The sequence below is a fragment of the Thamnophis sirtalis genome, unplaced genomic scaffold (assembly GCF_051295495.1).
Source record: "Thamnophis sirtalis isolate CommonGarterSnake01/CBP01778 unplaced genomic scaffold, rThaSir2_p1.2 scaffold_5, whole genome shotgun sequence".
In the NCBI taxonomy this organism is placed as follows: Eukaryota; Metazoa; Chordata; class Lepidosauria; order Squamata; family Natricidae; genus Thamnophis; species Thamnophis sirtalis.
In genome coordinates this window covers 105591394-105614919 of record NW_028261385.1, presented here as the reverse complement: position 1 = coordinate 105614919, position 23526 = coordinate 105591394, and the positions used below count along the sequence as shown (strand labels likewise).

The following is a 23526-nucleotide window of genomic DNA, read 5'->3' as shown; positions in this document are numbered from 1 at the left end:
CAGGGCGGCTTACAATTTATGGGGAGGGGAATACAAGACAAGACATGAGACAGTACATAAGTAAAAATAGAACACAACATTCATTCATCATTCGGGTGGGGACGGATTAGAATCTTTATCCCCAGGCCTGACGGGATAGCCAGGTCTTGAGGGCTGTGCGGAAGGTCTGGACGGTGGTGAGGGTGCGAATCTCCATGGGGAGATCGTTCCAAAGGGTCGGAGCTACTACTGAAAAGGCTCTCCTCCGCGTAGTTGCCAGTCGACACTGACTGGCAGATGGAACTCGGAGGAGGCCTAATCTGTGTGATCTAATAGGTCGTAGGGAGGTAATTGGCAGGAGGCGGTCTCTCAAGTACTCAGATCCACTACCATGGAGGGCTTTATGGGTGGTAAGTAGCACCTTGAAGTGCACCCGGAGATCAACAGGTAGCCAGCGCAGCTCGCGGAGGATAGGTGTTATGTGGGCGAACCGCAGTGCGCCCACAATCACTCGCACGGCCGCATTCTGGACTAGCTGAAGTCGCCGGATGCTCTTCAAGGGCAGCCCCATGTAGAGCACGTTGCAGTACTCCAGCCTAGAGGTCACAAGGGCCCGAGTGACCGTTGTGAGAGCCTCCCGGTTCAGGTAGGGTCGCAACTGGTGCACCAGGCGAACCTGGGCAAATGCCCCCCTGGTCACAGCCGACAGGTGGTGGTCAAAGGTCAGCTGTGGGTCCAGGAGGACTCCCAAGTTGCGAACCCTGTCTGAGGGGTGTAAAATTTGGCCCCCCAGCCTGAGTGATGGAACACTAGCCAAATTATTGGGAGGGAAACACAACAGCCACTCGGTCTTGTCCGGGTTGAGTACCAGTTTGTTAGCTCTCATCCAGTCCCTAACGGCTTCGAGACCCCGGTTCATCACGTCCACTGCTTCATTGAGTTGGCACGGGGCGGACAGATACAACTGGGTATCGTCCGCGTATTGGTGGTATCTTATCCCGTGCCTCCGAATGATCTCGCCCAGCGGTTTCATGTAGATGTTAAATAGTAGGGGGGATAAGACCGAACCCTGCGGCACCCCATATGTTAGGGGCCTAGGGGTCGATCTCTGCCCCCCAACCAACACCAACTGCGACCTGTCCGAGAGGTAGGAGGAGAACCACTGCAAAACAGTGCCTCCCACCCCCACCTCCCGCAGTCGTCGCAGAAGGATACCATGGTCGATGGTATCGAAAGCCGCCGAGAGGTCAAGGAGAACCAGGATGGATGCATGGCCTCCATCCCGGGCTCTCCAGAGATCATCGGTCAATGCGACCAAAGCGGTTTCTGTGCTGTAACCAGGTCTGAAGCCGGACTGGAAAGGGTCAAGGTAACTAGCTTCCTCCAAGGACCGTTGAAGCTGGAAGGCCACCACCTTCTCAACAACCTTCCCAACAAAGGGGAGGTTGGAGACTGGACGGTAATTGTTAAGAACGGCTGCTTAGAGAGGGCTGTAAAACACTGTGAAGTGGTATATAAGTCTAAGTGCTATTGCTATTGCTATTTTTGCACATTCTTGGTCTTGTTGATAAGACAAATTTAAAGATAATGATGCAGTGTCCTCCCAAACAAGGATGTCCATGAGAGTCACTAATACTTTGGGGACTACTGGGAACAATGCTACCATATTCATCTGTGAGTGAAGATGTGTACTGAAAAAAATCAGGAAAAGTATGGTAGCACTTTACCAAGTAACAGGTGTTTTTTTTTATTTAAAGCATAATGCATCTGATGAATTCACTGGATAAAGTGACCTACAGCTCAAGAAAGCTTATGTCCTTTAATAAAACTTCTTAGTTTTAAAAAGGGCTATCAGACACCTTACTGTCACCATAGATAAACTCAACAATCCTCCTATCACGCAGGTTGAAGAAATTGCACTGAGAATTGGCAACAGAGTGAGCCAATTGCCATTGAATGCCATATAGTAGGTTTTGGTCACCAACCATCCTGCATTAGGATCCAGTACCTTGTGTGGGAGAGAAGGCAGCTACAGGGCATTGATGCCAAATACTGAATTGAATCAGCAGCAGCTGCAGTCCTGTGAGGAAATCTCACCCTGATGGAAGAGAAGAAGGAGGAGGGGAAGAAGGGGATAGTGTATTTCTGGAAAGGGTACATTAAGGCCGCTTCATGGTCAGAAAGCTTCAATGATAGTTGAGGAGATAACATAACTGAACTGCAAAATATAGATCCCTGGTAGTGCATTGATGAATGTCTTTGGTTGCTATTTTGTTTTGAAAATTGATTTTATTATAGTTTTTAATTTGTATGCTATCCTAAGTCCTTGTGAGTGGGTAGCTGTGCAAGAAAATAATGATATATGTGGCAGCAAAGGGATAGAGAGAAATAACAGATTGTCTGTATTTTTGCAGTCCAAAGAACTGCCCTAGCTAAGAAAACCAGAGCATTATTGAGATGGCATTTGTTAGCTCCAGATCAAATGTTTATATAGTCTTTGATTCCACTCATTCTTTTACATCCTAATCATGACTCAAGAAGCACTTTGATTCTAGCAAGACTCTGGAATGGTTTTCCCTTGTCTGTTACTTGTCTACAATGGAAACTCAATAGTTGGTTGATGATTCAGAGGTATATTCTGAATTTATTGAATATTTCAAGAATGCACATGTGTAGGCAGAGGAGAAGTGGTGTGGACAAAGCAGAAAGTAGATATGCCCAGAGCGTCTTAATTTCTAACTACTTTTTATATAAATAGATTCCTGTCACATTTCCTCTCTTCCATTTTCTCCATTTCTAAAATTAAATTTTATTTAATGCATTTCTCTGAGTCATCTCATATGAAAGGAATGCTGCCTGCTGTTAGATTCTTTCTCATTGGGAAACAGATCAGTTTTCCAGAGTTCTCCAAGCTCTTCCAAACACACTGAAATCTGCTGCTCTATAACATATGATGAAATTCAGCCTTCTGAGGTGTATTCCTTGATATTTTTCTATTTTCTTCTACAGCCCCGACCTGTTACTAAGAGAGAGTTATGAGGTGATTGTGAGAGGGAAGTTAAGAGAGTTATGGGGTGATTGTGAGAGGGAAGTTTCCTGGAGTTACCTTCCTACAATATGGCTGGAGCTTGCACTCTAGTTGTGTTCTTAGAAGAAAATATATCTAAAATCATAAGGCAGTCCAGAGACATTATTTCCAGGAGTGGGCTGCTACGGGTTCATCTAGGTTCGGGAGAACCCATAGCTATTTGGAGAAACTCCAAATCCCTCCCCTGGCTGGCCCCACCCTGCCCCATCCCACCCCTCTCACCCGTCCCATTTTGGATGCGAGGTAAGTTCAATGCCCATGTGGAGGCTCGGGGAGGGGGAAAAATGGGCGCCCTGGAAGTTCCAGAAGGCCGGAAACGGACCTGTTTAAGGTCTCTGGAGGGTGTCCGGAGCCCAGGGGAGGCTGTTTTTGCCCTACCAGAGGCTCAAGGAAAGTCTCCGAAGTCTGGGGAAGGTGAAAATGCCCCCCAGGGATGCAGGAGGCCTAGGCCATGCCCACCATCACCACGCCCACCCAGCAACCGGGCAGAGTACCAGCTGCTGAAATTTTTGAAGACCACTCCTGATTATTTCCTGTTCATCATAAAGGTGTAAGGGTCATCATGTAAAATGGATTCATAAGCTGAAGATCTGTCAAGTGACTCTCTGATCGTTCCTGAATTTTAGACCTTAGATTTTTTTTAATTTGCTTTCCCCTTCTCTAGATTCCATGATTCTCATGGGCTCAGTGGAGCGAACTGAGCTCCAGGGTCTGCTGCTCAGACACCTCAGCCCAGACCGACGTCTGCATCTTGCCAGGGAGACACCACAGAAACTGATTGAAGCATCTTATGATGGACACCAGTGGAAGCATGAATCATTCGCTTTTGTGGATGAGGATGTGGATGAGGAAGTAGAGGACAAGGGAAAGACTGAGGTAGTGAACGAGAGATTAATAAAATGAAAAAACAACAATAGTGGAAAGAAGAAAAATAAAGTGTAACCAATGAGACATAGTGACTAGGTAGATGAAATGTGAAACAGGAAGTCTTAAGTTAAAACTCAGAGCAAACTCACTGAGTGCCACTAAAGAAACCGCAATTCAACTTAGAGCAGGGTTGGAGAACCTTTTCGGCACTGACTGCCGAAATGGGAGCATGCATGCGCACATGTGGGAGCATTAGAAACAGGAAGAGCAGCTCCCTGGCATGCATATGCGTGCTGGGATGCTGAGCTTCCAGTTTCTGGCCTGCATGCGTGTGTGAAGACCAGCTCGGCGATACGCATGTGTGCACTGGAAACTGGAAGCTCAGCTTCCCGGCACGCATATGCGTGCCGGGGAGCTGCTCTTCCAGTTTCCAGCACTCTTGCAAGCACGAAGACCAGCTGGCTGGCACACATGCATGCGCTGGAACCTGGAAGAGCAACAGGTGACAGCTGGCCTGCCTGGAGAGATGGCTCTGCGGCCACTTCCATGCCACAAACTCTGCCCTGGGTTTGCCATCCCCTTTGTAGCATGGGGAAAATAGCTGCTTCTGCTGAAGAGTTCATAAGGATTGCTGAAATAATATTTTTTGGAGAAGCAGCAGATTTTTAAAAAGTAGTTATTAGAGAAAATGCTAATTCTTGCTTTGTTTTATCTTCTACAATAGTTTCCACAGCAGCCTGCTTTAACCCCTGATTACCCAGAAGGACCTAATGGGCCAGTGACTCCTCATAAGCTAGTGGCAGAGGCACCAACACCTACACAAACTCCAAGTACTGTGTCTTACTGGTCTTTTGTGGTGGGATCTGATGGCCAATATTTGAAGATTTAAAGGGCCTTTTCTAATTGGGTTATGGGATATAGGAGGGGAGGGGGACGTCATTTGGATTGCTGGAAAGTGGATATATGTCTGACTTATCAACTTGCTAATGCTAATATTTACTTTGAGGGGAACAGAAAGGTGATTATAAAAGAAAGAACAGAAAGGTGATTGTAAATTATGCAAGAACAAACTGCATTTGTTTTGGTATTTTTATAAAAAAAATATTTTATAACATAAAAATTCTATTTTTAGTTAAACAATATGTTGTCTGGGTACAAATATTTTAGGAAATAATCAAAATGTTTACAACAATATTCATTACATTGCTATTAGTTTAATACAGTAATAACAACAACTACTACTACTTAATCAATTTAACAAGCCTCCCTTGTATCATGAGTCCTTTTCTTTTATCTACATGTTTCTAATTGTTAGAAACTGCCAGCCATTGATAAAATAACTCCCATGTCAAAAAGAATTCCTTTTCCTTAATTGTAAGTCTATCCCTTTCTGCACATTCTAATATTTTTTAAATCACATTTTCATCTGTAGGGATCTCTTCACTTTTCCATTGTTGTGCAAATTCAATTCTAGCTGCAGTTAATAGATATAAAAACAAATATGTATTCCCCTTGTTATACTGCATTTGTACTAGAGGTATTTGTTGTAATTAAGAGATGAGAGCCCCTAAATTAGAAGTTATGTCACACAACTGTGGTATATACTTTATCCCCCCCCCAATACCTTTTTTCATCTACTTTGCTCATGAATCACTCCACCAGATAAGGCTGTTTAATATTATGGGGATTTTATATTTTCACCCACCAGGTTATATGACAGAACATACTATTCTTCTAATTCATCATTGCTTTATCTCTCAAGGTCCATAAACATAGAACCAAAAGGCTACTGATTTCTTTAGTGAGTGTTGTCTGCTTTGCCAGGCATATCCTCAGGGTTACTTACATTTTAAATAAATTTACAATGTAAACAAACAAATAAATGTCATAAAGCATTTAAAGTAAAGCACCAGTAAAGATTGCAGGATAGGGTTAGATTTGCCAGATTTATTTTAAAAGATGAAGAAGAAGGAGAACTGGCAAATCAAGGTTGCTTTCAGATAGAAATGAAAAAGCTAATGAAAAAGCACAGGACAACCGTTCCATCTTCTCCTCCTTAATGTATTCCATCTGGAAAGAAAAATGCCAAAACAACTGCTAGGAAAATATAGGGGAATTATTGAACACATGATGGGGGAGGACACTTTATCAGACTCTGCATATTTTGACTAAGACAAAGACAAGTGACATAGATAACACTTCTTGACGTATAACTTTGTTAGGTCCACATACTTTTCTAGGTACATTCTGCTCCAAAATGAAGAGTGAATTTGATAGACATCGGAATTATAAAAGCATGATTAACAGGAGATTGGCATTTGATCTCTCTTAAATTTGTTTAGTAAAATATCACAGTTTATTTTTCTGTAATACCAGAGTCCTCAGCAATGGGGTGCATGGGGTGACTGTATGCCTGTCTACAAGTCCCATGGGCACCCCTAGATCCTTGAAGCCCAGTTTTGTTAAAATTCTTTGAATCAAAAGAAAATTATTGGGAAGTAAGGCTGCTCCAAAACAACAATAATACCATCCTTGAGATTAACCTAAGGTTTCAGCAGGTGTCTTGGAGGTATAGTGTTGTCCTCAGAAACTTTCTTAGAAAATAGTTTATTGGGATGTGTGCAGCCCAGGGATTTGTTCATATTTTGGTATGTCCTTGTTTTATGATTTGACGTAGCAATCTTTGTGTGAGAGTCCCTAGAATGTATTCTCAGTTCCAAGGGTGGCTATTATCTACAGTATATTTGGGGTACAACAGCATGTTAGCACAATGGTAGCAGAGAGAGATTCCAATTGTGATTCCTCAGTGCTCCACAATTGAAGGCAGGCAACTGCCCTGCTGGATCAGGTCAAAGTCTCTATAATCTGGCATCTATTAATAATCACCAAGTAGACCTGCCTTTCTTAATTTGTCCAATCCTGTTTTTCCCCACACACCCACTCACTTACTTTTTTGTACATAAGCCTAGAGCTTATTGGCTGTTGTAATCAGTGTGTTTTACATTTTATTTCCTGCATCTTTTTTAGACAGTGTACAATTGTCATTCGTTTCACACAATTCTACAAAAGGTCTAGACAACATCAGAAACCATCTATACTCACCCCAGATTTTCCCTTCTGCTATCTTTTTGTTGCTGCGGCTAATCTATTCAGGAAAGGATCAGGACAACAGTACAATCCCTTTCCTAGCTTCCTATATGAAAATTTATACTTCTATTTGAGGCATGATGAGCAATTGGGAATGGTTGGAAGGAATGGTGCAGTTTGGTAAGGAAGGAGATATCCTCAATATTCTATCTGCATTTCCAACTTTAGCAATAGCAATAGCAGTTAGACTTATATAACGCTTCATAGGGCTTTCAGCCCTCTCTAAGCGGCTTACAGAGTCAGCAAATCACCCCCACAATCCGGGTCCTCATTTTACCCACCTCAGAAGGATGGAAGGCTGAGTCAACCTTGAGCCAGTGAGATTTGAACCGCCAAACTGCTGAACTAGCAGTCAGCTGAAGTGGCCTGCAGTACTGCACTCTACCCACTGCGCCACCTTGGCTCAGTAAACTTTAAAGTCATTTCATATTCCCCACTGAAGATCCAATCTTTAATCATGTTTAGCACAATTAACAAGCAGGGAAAAACTGGCCAGTACATTTTTGAGCCAAACTATAAAACGGATGTGTTTGGGTTGTCTGATTTAGAGCCAGTTATAAACTGATCGTGATAGACAGATGTTACTTGATGAAATTGGTATGGCTTACAACTCAAACCCTAACCATGAATTAAAGTATTTGGAATTCCATGGCTCTGTACTGCTGACACTTGGATTAACTGATGATTGATGCAATTGTCCTATAATGAAAGTTTAAGAAAGCCAAATGGATTTTTTTCCAGCAAAGCTATGCAGGTGACTGATTTGATTCACTCTTGTAATGAAATTGACTAGAGAAAACAACATAATCTCTGTTTTCTCAGCTTATCTAAAAGCATTACAAACACTTTAAAAAAATGAAAGGCAACTTGAGAGTTGCAAACAGACATATACATACACAACTAAGCTAAATAGGCCCAATGAGACACCTACTTTCAGTTGGGGGCAATTAAGGGGGAAAAAGGGGGAAAGACAGTACTGTGTGCTTGGCTAATGATCTTTCCATGTATATGGAACACAACACAGCATGATCACCAGAAATTGGAAGGCTGATTACATTTGGAACAAAATAGAAAGATCATGATTTTTCAAGTGCTAAGAAGTCTAGTAGTACAGTTTGAAGTAGGGTTTCCCAGGCAGCTTAGTCACTACTATATGGTTCTCCAAGCCCGACTTCTCTACGATCAGGTAGCCAGCCACTCATTTTATTTTTCCAGAAATCAGAGCCATCCTTTTCTTGGAATCTGGCCAATTATCAGCCTTAATCTTTTTGGCTTTGCCTTGTCTCTTTCCCTTTCGAATTCTGTCACAAACAATTCCATTTCCATGGACACTCAACCAGTAGTTTTTATTACTCAATAGTAATTATCATTATGAACAGGCCATCCAAACAGAACATCTGTGTGAAGTTCAGTCAACCTAGGAAAACATTTATCAACTTGTCAATAGTTTCCATACTGAAATGATAAATCATTGTCCTTGATGACCTTGATAGAGATATGCAGAATCTGTTGCCTAGGTAAAAGGGGCTGAAGCATTTTTAAAATCCAGAACAAGATGATACTCAGAAGCAGCTCAGACAGAGGCCTCCCTAATTCACTGAACTCCAAGGAAGAGGAGGCGGTGGTGGTATAGCATCCTCAGATTTCCCAGATTCCCATAGTATAGCCAGTGTCAATAAAAGTAGTTTCAGCCTTCCTGTGGCGTTGATTTCATGGCCTGGTCTACATAAAGGCCTGACAGCCATCAAATACCAAATGCTCAGTTGAAAAATAATAAGAATTATATTTATATGAAGCTATATTGTTTCAGTTTGCCTTTATATTGTTCTGCTCTGGAAAATATACATTTTGCTTCCTTAGAAATCAGAGGTGATACAGTGGCAATCTAATGTATATGCATTATTGAAAGGGTAGGGAAAAAAGCATTGTTCTGGTTAGCCAGAAATGTCTGCAGAGTGTAGTACAAAAGATCAAGATGGCAGCCGCAGCATAAAAATAGGTGAAGCTTTGTCTGTAGGTTGTGGCTGCCATCTTGATTTTTTTTTAAAAATCATACCTGCAGACAACCCAGTGGCCAGCCATTTTATTCCTTGCATTTTTCTCTTCTCACAGCCCGGAGATGTTGGCAACTGAGGAGACTGATGGATCAACTTCTTTGTCTCAACCCATCCCCTCAGCGAAAAACCTCCAAGAAGGTTTGAACAAGAAAACTATCCTATGCCTGAATAATTTTGGAAAAAGAGTTCTGATTGGTATCATACCCCGAGAAAATAGCATTTTTAGACTCAGAAGTGGGGGGAAATGAAATAAATTAAACTTCTCAAAATGAAGGACCAGGTAGCTCAGAAGTCCATGTGGGCACAAATCTACAAGTGAAAGAGAAGTTAATATGTACACTCCATGAGTTTTAATCTCTGCTGTCCTGCACAAATTTCGTAGAATGCTGGAATGCTTTTCCTATTGCAGTACCTTCTGTTCCATTCCTGTAGTCAGTGTTTGTAGTCTCAGGCTGGGAGATGACGGGGAGCTTTTCTCCTCCTTTGAAGGACTTTTCCAATTTATCTGGAATTACTTTTGAATCCAACATTCCAGACAGCCCTTTGCACTGCCCCTTTGGCTGGGCTGACTGGGATGAAGCGGATAGGCAGAACATCAAAAGCTTAGTAAAAGTGAATGGAAATGTTATGGTTTTGGACAGTCTGTTTCTATTCCAGACTGGCCTTGTGATGAACAACATACATACTTCATTATGGTAATGGAATAGGTTAGCTATGCAACACTGATATTCTGCAGTCATTTATCAGTGTTTTACCCTTGTCTCCTTTTTCTTAATAGGGTTAATCCCTTTAGGCAGGAAAACTTAAAATAGCAAGGGAAGCTGAGCATCAATCATGACCTTTTGCTGTCAGAGATTTTGGAAGATGTTCAGTACCAGAATTGACCTATCCCTGTTCATTCATCCCTGAGCTGTCATGGCAGGAGCACAGATGTTTTATACATTAGCATGCATATCTAGATTTTAAATGCATTTTTAAGCCAGACTTTCAAACCACTTGAGAATACCTTATGTTGCCCATCTTTGTATCTTTGTATTTCTTTGAATGGAAAGAATAAGAATAATTTTCTACTATTGTTCAGTGATAGAAATTGATGAACTAACTGCAAAACATTTTTCTTTATTATTATTTTTAAAAAAATCTGTACGCCTACATGACTGGCCTAATTATGAAAGGGGAATTGAAGAAGCAATTGAATCCTTCCAGCAGATAATATCACTGCCTAAGAAAAATTCCTTTGCAGATTAATATGCCACGATCATATGGATCTGCTTTAATTATTATAGTAAAGTCTTTCTTCAAATAATAGATAATAGATTTCTTTGTTACAAACATAAGAATCCCAAAACTGCAACAGGAAAAATGATAAGAGGGTATTTTGGAATTCTGTTCCATTTATTTGTTTATAAAAATTACACATGCACTTGTATGTCACAAATGTGTGCACATTCAGAGCATTGTATTTAGGAAAGTAAATGGAGTGAAAGGAAACAGACGATGTGGGGTGGACAAAGTACGTGGAACTCCGAGTTTACCTATCTGTCCTGTTGTGAGAATGTGATATGGTAAGTTTCCTCAGAGGGAAATACTAAAAAGAACTAAGTGGATTTTCCCCTGCATTTCTACAAGCAATAAAAACAAGGATATAAAACAAAGGAATACAGCTTGAGACTCAACAGATAATTGCCTTCAAATTTGCAGGCATGGAGGACAATAAATTCTGTTTTAGAAACTGTAACCCAAGATGCTTAGAATACATGGCCATTTCATGTGCACCTGCATGCTTTCTTTGCCCATGTGCTAGATCTCATGATACACACAGCACTCGTTGCAGCAACTGTGTTAAGGAACAAGCAACTGAAAATGAGATTTGGATTTAAGCTGTGCTGCCTTTCTTCTGATCTTGGAACTGATTACTTATTCGTTTCAGGATTCAGCAGAGATTGAAGACCCAATGAAGCCAGAAGAGGTACGTTTGGAAGTATAGCATCAGGCAAACTTGAGGGGAGTTGACATTTCCAATCAAAGTCATGCCAGGATATTCCATGAAACAGCCATGTGATTATTTTAAAACAATCACAAGATTATTTATCCATTCTCCACTATGAAATGTGACTTTTGAAAACAACTCCTTATTTTCTCTGTGACAACTATGCTGTCGTATATGTTACTATCAGTATGCATGGCACCTCCGAGAACAATGGGAAAGAATATAATAGTCTGCAGGAAAAAGCTGAAGGTTAAAGGGGGAAGATGTGTGTTAAATCTTCCCCCTACACTAACGCTTGTAAAGCATTGCATGAATCATTTTCAAAAATATATTTGTACTTAATAGTCCTATGACAAAAAGTACAGTGTAATATCTATCATGCTTATAAACTATGTATGAGCTGTGTGACTCAAGAAAACAGGGAATATTAATAAGGCCACATGGTTGGGATACCCAATAGCACTGCAATTGCAGGTTTTAATTGATATCGAGTATGTTCACTTTCATCCAGTTTTCTATCTATAGTGGTACACAAGCTCAGATTTTTTTGATGAATGCTGTGGATATCTCCAAAGCTGCATGACTTTAAAACACTGTGGGGAGAAACTGAGTAGAGCCTTCTTCGCTTTGCTGGAGTGAATCAGATCATTTCTGTAGTCCCAAATGCTTTGTTGAAGTGAATTTGTGTTGTTTTGTCAGGTCTGGTAAGTAACATACCCCTGGAAAGGGTCGTTGGTTCTCTCTGAGCTTCTTATTTTTACAGACATTTCATTAGCCAAACTGATAATGTTACCTAGTTTGGGTAATGAAACGTCTGCAAGAAAACAGCCAAACTCAGAGAGCACCCAGGATGCCTCATTTCAACCCTGAGCTACAAATATTCTCTTTCACTGGTAAGACACCCTTTCTCCAAGCAGTGACCTGACAACAACAGTGAAAACACTGCAGCTTTTTGCAGAAGCCACCATGATTACTGAAAACCATGTAATTGAATGGAAAACTAGGACTTTGCAAATGAAAAATTTAGGAGAATGGGTTGGAACACATATTTTTTTGTTCTTAAGAGAGCCTGTATAATGTCTGCATGAGTGAGAGTCTGTACAATATTCATGTAGACCTCCCTCCTGATTTCATTAGGGGATGGACTTTAAAAATTAAAAGCAAAGTATTCACGGAAAAAGGAATCTATGAGAAGGAATGTAAATGTAAAGAAAATGGAAAAGTGTACTGAGAGCAGTAGGAAAAAAGAATAAAAACATGGTGTTTGCTTTTGGAAAGAGGTTGGTTTCAGATTCCCCATTACAAATGGCTTTCTCACTGCTCTCCTTTGGATCCCAGTCAACCAAGAAGTTAGAAGAGGAATTGGACAAGTTGGGAAATGTACTCAAGAAAGTAAATCATGCTGGCCCATTGGCTAAAGTAAGCAGCCTGGGAAAGTGGTTGGTGAGAATTACTTCTCTGAACTTGTGAACTCTTTTTTTCCTGTGTCAGATAGAAGTTTGGGAGCAGGAGGAGCTCGAGAAAAAGGTATGCTTCAGCAGCTGCCGCATAGATCCTTCTCCCTTTCAGCTGGTCGAGAGAACATCACTGCACAAGGTGGGTGCCTGCATTTACTCTTATTTTCTACTTTCTTTGCTATCCAACTCTACTCCCATCAAGGCCTACACCTTCTTCTGATTTCATGATCTCTTTGTATTTCTTGGCCTTCAACATAAGGCGTGATCTTGCTCAAGCTTTAACCTATCAGACGTAGTAAGGCTCTCTCTATATAATATGGCCTTGACAATTCTTCTCTAATTTTCTCTTTCAGGCAAATAAAAGGTACAGAATTGGGCTGAATATACAAAATACAGATCTGTTCTCTTTTCTTCTGTTCCTTCTTGCCTCCCCAGCTCCAGTTTCTGCCACATTGTCTTACTATCATATTTTTTTTCATCCATCTGTTTTCCATTGCATGTCGCCACCTTGCCATGCAATTTTGCAATGTGAAGCTGAACTTCTAGAATTTGAATAAGAAAAATAGCATTAAAAGCAAAAGAACCACCCCAATGTTCAATTAAGTTTATTTGTTATCATTCTTGCTGGTTCTGTGTCTTGGTACTACCACCCTTAGCTTAGGCTATTAGCAGAAAATTTCATCTAAGACGCAGTGGTACTTCTTTAGACAATCTTCTCTACTAAAATGAGTTCTGTATGGAGGTAACAAGAGGGATCAAACTAGTTGGGCTTTAGTTGTTTAATCTTTGCAGGATTAATTTTCCTAATAAAATTGGGAACAGAAATTGTTGAGTAAGTTGTTCTTTATTCTCAATGTTTATTTTCATTGTTCTTAATTCCCAATACATATTTCAAAATAAAGACGTTAATAACAGTGCTTCTTATGAATATGAATTATCAGTAAATATAAAATTGAAGAAAATCTATTTAGAATTTTTATATGTTTAATCAATTCCAAATATTTCAATCTATGTATAAGGTGACCTTCTTTAATTATTGTAGGTAGCAAGGTTTTGTTTAATATAAGCACATGTGTGATTAGGAGTGATGGGCCCTATTATAGCACAAATTGCCTATTTCCCTGTCTTTCAAAGAAGAAAAGTCTTGGTCTCACCTAAAATGATACTGGCAAGGACATATACAAAACCAAAAGGCATATTTTCCCTTTTACCTGGTTTGATTTATTCTCATTTACAGTGCAACCCAGTTTTACTAAAATCTAAGTTTTTCCAAAGAGTTTACGTCTATGATCCTCCTGAGCCTTGGTGGATCAGTGGTTAGAATGCAGTACTGCAGTCTACTTCTGCTGACTGCAGGCTGCCAGAAGTTTGGCAATTTGAGTCTCATCAGGCTCAAGGTTGACTCAGCCTTCCATCCTTCCAAGATCTGTAAAATGAGGACCCAGATTGTTGGGGGAAATATGCTGATTTTGTAAACTGCTTAGAGAGGGCTGTAAAACACTGTGAAGCCGTATATAAGTCTAAGAGCTATTGCTATTCTATTGAGTTCAGAAGAGCTTAATTACATTTATATCCCATCTAGATGAACTCTTCCTCCTTTTGCTATCTGAGAATACTATTTACCATGCTAGTAAGAAGATAAAGATAATTTAGCCTGATGGGTCATAGGTTATGCAGTATTGGAAAATTATTTAACCCATAATTTTATTTTGCATATTGCATTACTATATAACTCAATATCAGTTGACCTGGTACAATTAATTTTTTTAATGCCAACAACGTATTACATTGTGTTAATTGGACAAATGGATCTCCGATTCTAACTATTCCAATTTCAGACATGAAGGTTTCATTCTTTGGCTTTGCTTCATGTTTATTCATGCTAATATGGGTAAAACAGTTCTACCATTTTTAACCTGTTTCAAATTCTCCATGAGTTTGCAATGATTGGCCTGTTTTATTTGCTAATTTGTCTTATCTTCTCATTTCTGTAGACACATACCTTGTTCTCATTGCTAGGACTCACCCATGCCTATGTAACCAGTATGGGAAAACTAAAGGGTGTGATTGCACTGGAAGAGGTAATTTAAATAATGTTACCTTTGTATTTTGTCCAGTTGAGTCTTGCTTGAGAGTAAAGAAAAGGTCTAATGGAAAACCCAGAACGGGGGAAAAAAGTTGGTAACGGGAGTATTACTCCTTATACACGACTTATACTTTACTCTTACCATTCCTTCTGGGATCCTGGTGGTGCCTTCTCAGTCCACATTTAGAAAAGGCATTTAATACCTTTTATCTTCCATTTAGCTTTATTTTACATTTCATATTCTTTCAATACTATCAGCAATATATAACATAACTCCCCTATGGACTTTAGATTCAGTTCTCAGAGCTTCTCCATACAAAGCCAGCAAAATGTAACTTGTAGTATCAATACCTGCAAATAATGTGTACTATTTAATTTTATTTTCATAAAGTTTAAACTGAAATATTTTATTTTATTCTGGCCTCTTTTTTCATCCTTCCCTAATTTTTGAAGTGTACTCACTTGAAGGCTTAGTGCATCCTTGCTAAAACTTGCAAAATCTGATATAGAGATATATGATTATCTAGTCTATAAGAGAAATCCCTTTTTAAACCCTCTTACATTCAGAAGAAAAAAATATCTTATAGCCTTATTATGGCTTTATTGGCTATGAAATCAACTGGATCGTGGCCTTTTCCAAAAAAGGAGAAATTAGGTTATGGACTTGAGTTGGATTTATACATGCTTAACTACCATGGCTTTGTCCTTCCTCCTAAGAATCTCGGGTGGAGTTAATGGCTATTGAGCCCTTTACTTCTTTCATGTAAACATACTCATCAGTATTTTTATAGAGCAGTCATTTTCAGCAACTCTCCAAATTTCCAACCAGCGCTACTTGAAGAAACCTAGTAGGGAGTTTAAAAATACCCTATTGTACCGTAAAGATGATAATCAAGGTTTTTTCCCCCATCCCTTCCCCGCTTCATCAGTCATGAACTTCTGATTTTCTCCCTTTATGAAGAACAAAAATAGCACAGATGGGTAAATATCAGAGTGGAGTTCTGACTGTGAGCTGCAGTCCCTACCTCCCCCCCCCCAGCAGCCCATTTGATGCTTCCAAATCCTCATATGTTAGACAAGGATGAAAATTGGGGCTCTTTCTGCATTTTTTTATGTTTAAGAAGCAATATGAGTGCCTTAGCTTTTGCAGAGAGTTAAAGCAGATTAAAGACCCCCATCCCCCAAATTTTCTTATGGAAAATGTTAATTTTGGTAACTATTTTCAGATCATACTTTATGTATGCTGCTGAGATTGCTGTGGTCTAAACACAAATGAATGAATTGAATGTTTTAAATGCAGACAATGGGGTTAAATGGTTTTGGTCTTGCCTATTTTGGTGACATTGTCATGTGATAAGGCACACCTAGCAGGATCCTAAAACGTGGTTCTTAGGATGAAAATGATTGCCCTTCTGGTCTATGGAAACTATTTTAAGTCAGCCTTCCAGCCTTCTGAGGTTGATAAAGAGAGGACCCAGATTGTTGGGGGCAATATGTTGACACTATAAACTGCTTAGAGAGGGCTATAAAGCACTGTAAAGCGGTATATAAATCTAAGTGCTATTGCTATTTTGATCGAGGAAGGGTACCTTTGTGCAACTTCCTTGTTAATTCTGTGTCTCTCAAACTCTCAGCTCCAGAAAGCTATTGAGGGGTCTACACGTACTGGGGTCCAACTTCGTCCTCCTCTTGCAAGTTTCCGTGATGCCACTCAGACGACAAGCAGCAAAGAGCATACCAGTTGGTCTACAAAGATGTGGAGCAAAGAAAACAATGATACAGTCCCTGGGAAATCTGCAGTAGACTCAGGACCAGAGAACTCAGTGGCCCCTAGTTCCCCTGTCTCACAGCAATCTTCCCTTCCCAGGTAAAGAAAAGGGATTCTCTCTGCTTCAGATACTGATAATAGAATTGGAGGGCATAGAAATTTCTGGCCCAGCTGCTGAGAACATCTCAGACACACTCAAGGACTTTAACTTATGCTCCAGAAACCTGGAAGAGGATGATAAGGATGATAACAATATGACAATATAATTGCACCTTGGGAAAAAATTACCTCATCCTTCGGCATAATCTGCCCACCATACTTACATTTCCAGAAAAGGCTTGTGACCTGCTTTGCTGGTATCAGTGGAAGATAATTCATGCTGGAGAACTTGTGTGGCTGTGTGGACTGGCTTTCCTCTGCCATTTTCAGTGGGATGCAAGAAAGACATGCAAAGCAAATGGGTGGAAGGATCCTGGCTTATATCTTCTAGTTTTGCATCCTTTGATTATGATCCCTCTGTGGGGCACATGGTATGGGCCCATTGCCTATAGGGATATATTCCAGGTGTTCTTCAGATAAACCTACCACATATATCTTCATTCAGCATGCCATGGTGTTAGCCTGGTGGGATAGTCCAGACAAAAAGTGTAACCAGGAGTTCTAACTCTTAACTTTATTGTAAGGTTGCATTAAGAGAATCTTGCCAGAGTGAAAATATTTCTCCCCTCCTTTGTTTTCCTTGCCAGAAAACTAGGGAGGATCTCTTTTGCAATGTTTCCCATGCCCTCCCTCAATCTGTGGGCTGTCTTTTACACTCAGGTTATCCAGTCTGACTTTTCCTCCTGTCTCCGAAGGTCATTCCCACATGCCATTATACATAGCCATTTTCATCCCTTTCAGGTGTTCTGAAGGCGGGCCAGAGAACTTAACCCAGGCTCAGTCCTGATGTAGAGAACACATCCCAATTTGTAAACAAAACAGAATATGACAAATGCTTCATACCCCCTTTTACCTTTTTACAATGTCTTTTCTTTTGAAATAAACTCCAATCTATGCTCTACATGTGACACTAATTCACCCCTTCACAAATTGTTCTCATTTTGTCATTATAGGCTTAATACCTTATTATTTCTACTAATTTGCACATCCTTGTCCTAAAAAATAATTTCTCATATATTGAAATATCCCTCTGATACTTATTGCTGGGGTAAAAATACTAAAACAAGTCTAATTCTTTATTGAGGATATTACCACCAAGTATAGGTATAATGGCAACTTGCTATTGATAATAGCAACTGCTATTATCCAGATAGTTCCCCATCTTGCCTATGCAGACGCATTTATAAACCTTCAACTCAGTGGTGGGTTCCAGATCCCGGTGCAACTGGTACGGTGCAACAGGGCCGCACGTCCACCACATGCAGCACATGCGTACTTATCGCCCGCAATGCTCCACGATGGCTCCATGACGCTCCAGCTGCTCGGCGGAGCATTGCGCAGGCGCTGTACACTCTGTGCGTGTCCGCGAAAGCCCCAATCGTCTCAAATACAGATAAGGAGTGCAGGCGGGCCCTCTAGAGCACTGTACCAGAACAGTACCTGGTGCTCCCAACAGGCACCGGTACACCCGTACTGGGGCGTACTGGTCGTATCCCACCACTGCTTCAACTCTATCTGTAGTGATGCATTTGTCAGAACATTACTGTTTGATTGAACACTTTGAAAAAATAGTCAAACCAGAAGGGAATGTCAGTGAAGTTTAAATGCTGATGAGCCAAGGATTCAAGTTAAGGCTGTTTAAATATCACTTACATCTTAAATGTCCTACTTATTACTTGAAAGAAATTTCTACAAATGCTGTCTTAAACATATTTGTACCTGATAAATAAAAACTGATGTGGGAAGATGTTGATGTTGTTGAGAAGCAGCATTAATAAATGAAAGAGGGGGGTGGCATTTCTAAGGATATATCTGCATTTCATAACTTTTATAGAAACGTAACACAATTGACTCTTTCCAAAGGAATCCCTAAGAAGAATGTACTGAACATTCTGTAAGAAATAACAAGCACAACTAAACTTTATGATTGTTAGTTGAGTTCAACAATTCATTGGAAGTATATGGCGCATAACCAAATAAGAAAAATCCTTGCTTTAACCTAACCTCTTGCACCTATAATCAATTCTTGTTGCAGTCATTGCACTCAGACGGAAACTTTTTGTGTTTCACTAGCACTGTACAGTACCAGTACTGTATCATCATCCACACTCAGTACAGATGTATTAATTATTTTTAAATCTGGTGTTTCTGAGCAAGATTTGGTCTAATAAATGGAGAAAAAATGTTTTGGGGTTTTTGTCTCATGTATGAGGAGCGTAGCTTGGCAACATAGATAATCAGTGTCAAAGAAATTAAAATTTAGTCCTTGTAAATCCTCTTGCTCTTTTGGCTAGTTTCTCAGGGAAGTAAGCACATTATTCCAAGCAGAATAGTATCAGTGTCAAGTTAAAATAAGCATCATATATTTAGGGAAGAGATTGGAAAGAGCATGTATGTGTAATGGAAGTTGCTTAGATTTGGCAATGTCATGGTTTCCACACCAGTCAGCTATGGCAAATGGAAGTTTTCCATCATCAGATAGCCATCATTCACTGAATTTCAATCTTTCATGGAGTTGTTAGTGGACCTGATAAAGGAAACAAGGTATTAATATTATTAATGGTGGATTTTACCATTATTTCTGGGAAATGCCTTCCCCAGGTTTGTCAGAACCGCATTGGACAGGGTTTTTCTTGGAAATCGTGTCAATGTCTGAATGTTTTGAGGCAATTTGACAGCCATGTTCCCAAAGTGTCTAATCAAGACCGATTAAATGCAGATCAGCTTTATCTAATCACTGTTTAGTCATTCTTTCAACAAACACACAATTTGCTGGTGTATACATTTTAGTGCTGATTTCTATGAGTTTGTCATAGAAGGATACTGGCTATTTGGAATAGTACTTCAACAAAATCTAGAATTTGGGATACTTATCAAGCACTTAAGGCAAATCATTGTCAGTTTCTTTGAATCGTCCATGTCTGAGTCAAAATGCATATAGGTCTGTAAATCATTGAATTTTGATTCTGACATTCATGTGCATTAATAGCCTGTGATATAAAATGAGAATGCAAACAGGGCTTGTTCTCAGCTAAGCAATAAGCAGGACAACCTTTCAAAGGCACAGAAATTATTTCTTTTATTGTTGTTGTTGCCCCACAATTGCTTCTATGTCACAAGCTGCAACATCTGGGCATCTCTTACTCTACCTAAATAGTCCTCTAATTTATTTAGCCCATATATTTACTGGAGTAATAAATCTTTTGTTTGGCTTATACTGCTTCAAATTGTAGCTAGAGGATAGATGCAATAGTCATCCATTAAAAAAAAACTGCCCAGAAAAACTAGATGCCATGGTATCAAGGATGTGAAAAAAACATTAATATAAAAGTAAGGCCACATCCACAGCCTGTAGAAATTTTAAGAGTTTCTTCAGCCTACCATTGATTAGAGAGAATTAGAGGAAGCAAAAACAAACAAGCAACTCCATATAGTATCTGTTCACATTCTTCAGAATTATCAATGGTATTTTGCTTTGCCTAGGAATATTAATGTATTCCGATAATATCATTATTTTGTTCCAAGATTGGGAGTACAATTTCTTTAGTAACAGTCATTACTAAATTGCATAATCTTCTGTCCAGAAAGACACTGTTTCCTCTTCTACTGGAGTAAACTTAACTTGGGAGTCCTTTCTGGGCTAGTAAGTAGATTTCAAATAAAACAGAAGGATGAAATATGCACTCTTTGATTCTATAGAGAATCTTAGAAAATGTTATTCTGGATGCTGTTGCTTTGTAGTGCATCAGTTTCCTGCAGATACATGCATACAAACATTTCTGGAAAAGAAAAGTCACATGGACGGGACTATAATAACACAAAGAGGAGTGCACAGATACAGTACTGGTTTTTAAACCAAAAATATGAAGAGATGCCGTAATGTAAATTATATTTCTGCCAGTGGCATTTCTGAAACTTCTCACCATTACATCAGCATGATTTTGCAGTCATAATCTGCAGTCTAGATTATGGGTTTTTTGAGTACTTGTGTTTCATCTACATTTACATGTAGTCCTCATGTGTTAAGTGGTCACAAGGTTGGAAATCACATGACCACAACTGTGCTTTCCTTTCCCTAATCCCCTGACCTCTGAATGTTCATCCCAATGCTGGGATAATTAGTAAGAAAATAATTAATGTTTATATTTACATTAATTGGAGAAGAAGGGATTGCAAGAGTAAGCAGGCAAACAATGGAGAATCCACATCAAAAACAATGAACTGGAATCAGCAACCATGAATGTGCTATGCAAACTGTCTGGTGTATTCCCCATTGTGTGTCTGCTTAAGTAATCTCTTTCTCTCCAATCATTTTCCTCTGTACTTAGGTATCAGAGAGATTGCCTACTGCTTGTTTTCCCCTTCATCCTCTTCCTTTCTATGGAATAGACATGCTCCATATTTCATTTGTATTAGGTAGAATCTGAGGAAAATGGGGTGGAGGAGAGAAATGGTTTTTACTTCTTACATTGACACCAATATATTTAAAATTAAATGACAAACATTAAGACTTAACCATGTTTTAACAAAACATACTCACTTGGCTAAGGACACTCATTCAACTCTTTGTAATTAATACAGACTGAAAGGATTGAAACAGATCTCTCTATAAATACTGCTACAAATGGCAGCTATATTTCTATTTCCTTCTGACTCCCTCCATTAAAAAGCAGTAAAATTTATCACAGATTATGGTGGATTTCACTAAGCCAGTGCACATCAGATGCACTGAATGATAGATCTGTTATCTTGGTCAGAATGGTTCATGTGCTGTGCTAATGAAGACTTGAAGTAAGCCCTATAGTCAAGATCCAGGTTTTTCAAACTGTGTTCCATGGAATCCTTGAAAATATGATGGAATTCTATAAGAAACTTGGGATAAAAAAAGAAGCCACCGTAAGTCAAATGCATCCAATTTTTCCATCACTGGAGTTTTGTCTTTTGATCAGGTGCTCCAGCCAAATTTCTTGCTTCAGAAAAAAATTACAACCACCTGCTATAGACTTTATGGAGGAGGAGAAGGACATGATTCACAGCTGCAATTTTCAGTAACAACTCTACATGCACAGCAACATTTGCATATTCTTCAATTGAAATGTTTGCCAGATACTAACTGTGAGGGCTACTTTTGAATGGCAAAGAATGTATGCTTTAGCTGTTCATACCATGATACTTAGCAGACAGGAATCTATCTGATTGCACAATCCATTTGGAGGAACTTCCCAACAGAAATAAAACACACTTCCACCAACCACAATGGCAAAACCACGTGCTGTTTAATAACATTAACTTGATGAGGTTCTTACATGCCCTTGCAGGCAACGCTCTCTTTTCCTCAATGGCTATTAACCATAACCAGGCATGAAACGCCATATAATTTTTATACCTATAGATATAGTTACACACAGGCACACAGACACACATGTGTATGCGTGCACAAAAGATATATGTATATATATATATATTGAGAGAATATATATTCTCATAAGTCACATTATCAAAAACATGCACAGAATAACCAACAAAAAAAAAGGTTTAAGCAAAGATGTTTTGGAGTTGGAAGACCAAAGGCAAATCTGGTTTTTTTCTGCTCGAGTGTCCCAGAACTGAAGGAGGTGAGAGGGTTATTTTGTAAACCCACTTCTACTTTTCCTCCCATTCCTTTCCTGGAAAGTCACTGTCCTCAATTAATCCCATATTTTAAAGATGGGAAGAAAACTATCATTCCCATCTTCATAAATTCAGAATTGTGAAAAGTCTTAAGACTGGTCTCTTTATAAACTTCCCTGCAAGACAACCTTAATAAGTTTAATAAAAAAAAACATGCCCCAAACCTTTGGTTTCTTTAAACATGCTTCAATTACACTAGCCACTATTCCTCTTTTTTATATAGTTCCTGTATTTATTGTCCTGTATTCTGCTCTTAAGCTTATCCACCACTAGCTTGGAGGATGGGTCCAGCACCAAATGAACTGGAGAAATATTTAAAAAAATATGGTACTATATTCAAAACTGATTTTTTTATCTTTCAGACAACATTTTGCAGTTCCTAGAAATAACAGTAAATTAATATCCAAACTTATAATTGCCCATACAAAGTTTGGAACAAAATTCAGACATCTATGACGATGACATTTAAGGAAATATGTAACAAAAGTGCCATACTGAAGTACGTATAATATTGTTATTTCTAAAGAAATATACTACAGGTATGCCTGGACTAAAAATAGATGGAAAAACTGAATGAAAATAAACTATGAATTTATTTAAAATACTTTTTCTGCTTGCTTCACTATTAAGACTCTCAATTTGAATATGAAAGTTTCAGATTATAAATTGGTTTCCCACAATTATAATACTCCTCCACTCGGAAAATTATTTGTGCACAGAAAGTAAGCATTACATGGAAACCTGGCTTAGAATATTTTACCCCTGATCACCTGCGTCAGCAACTGCTGTGAATTATCTTTGCATAGAGAAGCATTGGAATCCAGGCTTCCCTCACCCCTGGCAATCAAAAATGGTACCATCTAGATACAGCTTTACTGTGCAGTGAAATCCAGGCCAGGGACCTGAATACCCTTGACAGCATCACTCCAAAACAAAATGGGGATGATTTAAAATGAAAAAGTAGCAACAAGCAGAGCAAATGCAGCTTTTCCACCACTGCTTCAATTATCTCATCTCCCAATTATCTTGATTCTTGAGAAGCTCAGTGACCGGAAGAAAAAGTTCAGCAGAAGCTGCTGAAGATATTTTGCTGCCCAAGGTGAGGCATCATAATAAAACCTCTGTAAATATGGCAAATATTTGTGTAAGTTTGTTCCAGAGTTAATCCCTTCATTTTCCCCCTTCTTCTTATAAGCAGTCGGTAAATACAGAGAGATAATGACTTATCACAAGGGGCTACAACGAAGTAAGCAAAATC

General features: G+C 39.4%; 1 protein-coding gene across 2 annotated transcripts in view; it reads left to right on the top strand.

Annotated features, from left to right (window-relative positions):
• Positions 1 to 16705, top strand: part of CLCN1 (chloride voltage-gated channel 1) — a 105331-nt gene extending 88626 nt beyond the window's left edge. For both annotated transcript variants that reach the window (XM_087716405.1, XM_087716404.1), the window contains exons 17-23: positions 3732 to 3943; positions 4659 to 4764; positions 9194 to 9276; positions 11069 to 11107; positions 12620 to 12724; positions 14580 to 14666; positions 16306 to 16705. In XM_087716405.1, coding sequence (XP_087572531.1) covers positions 3732 to 3943; positions 4659 to 4764; positions 9194 to 9276; positions 11069 to 11107; positions 12620 to 12724; positions 14580 to 14666; positions 16306 to 16542 — 869 coding nt within the window. In that variant the 3' untranslated portion in view covers positions 16543 to 16705. The remainder of the gene's footprint in view (positions 1 to 3731; positions 3944 to 4658; positions 4765 to 9193; positions 9277 to 11068; positions 11108 to 12619; positions 12725 to 14579; positions 14667 to 16305) is intronic.
• The last annotated feature ends 6821 nt before the right edge of the window (positions 16706 to 23526 follow it).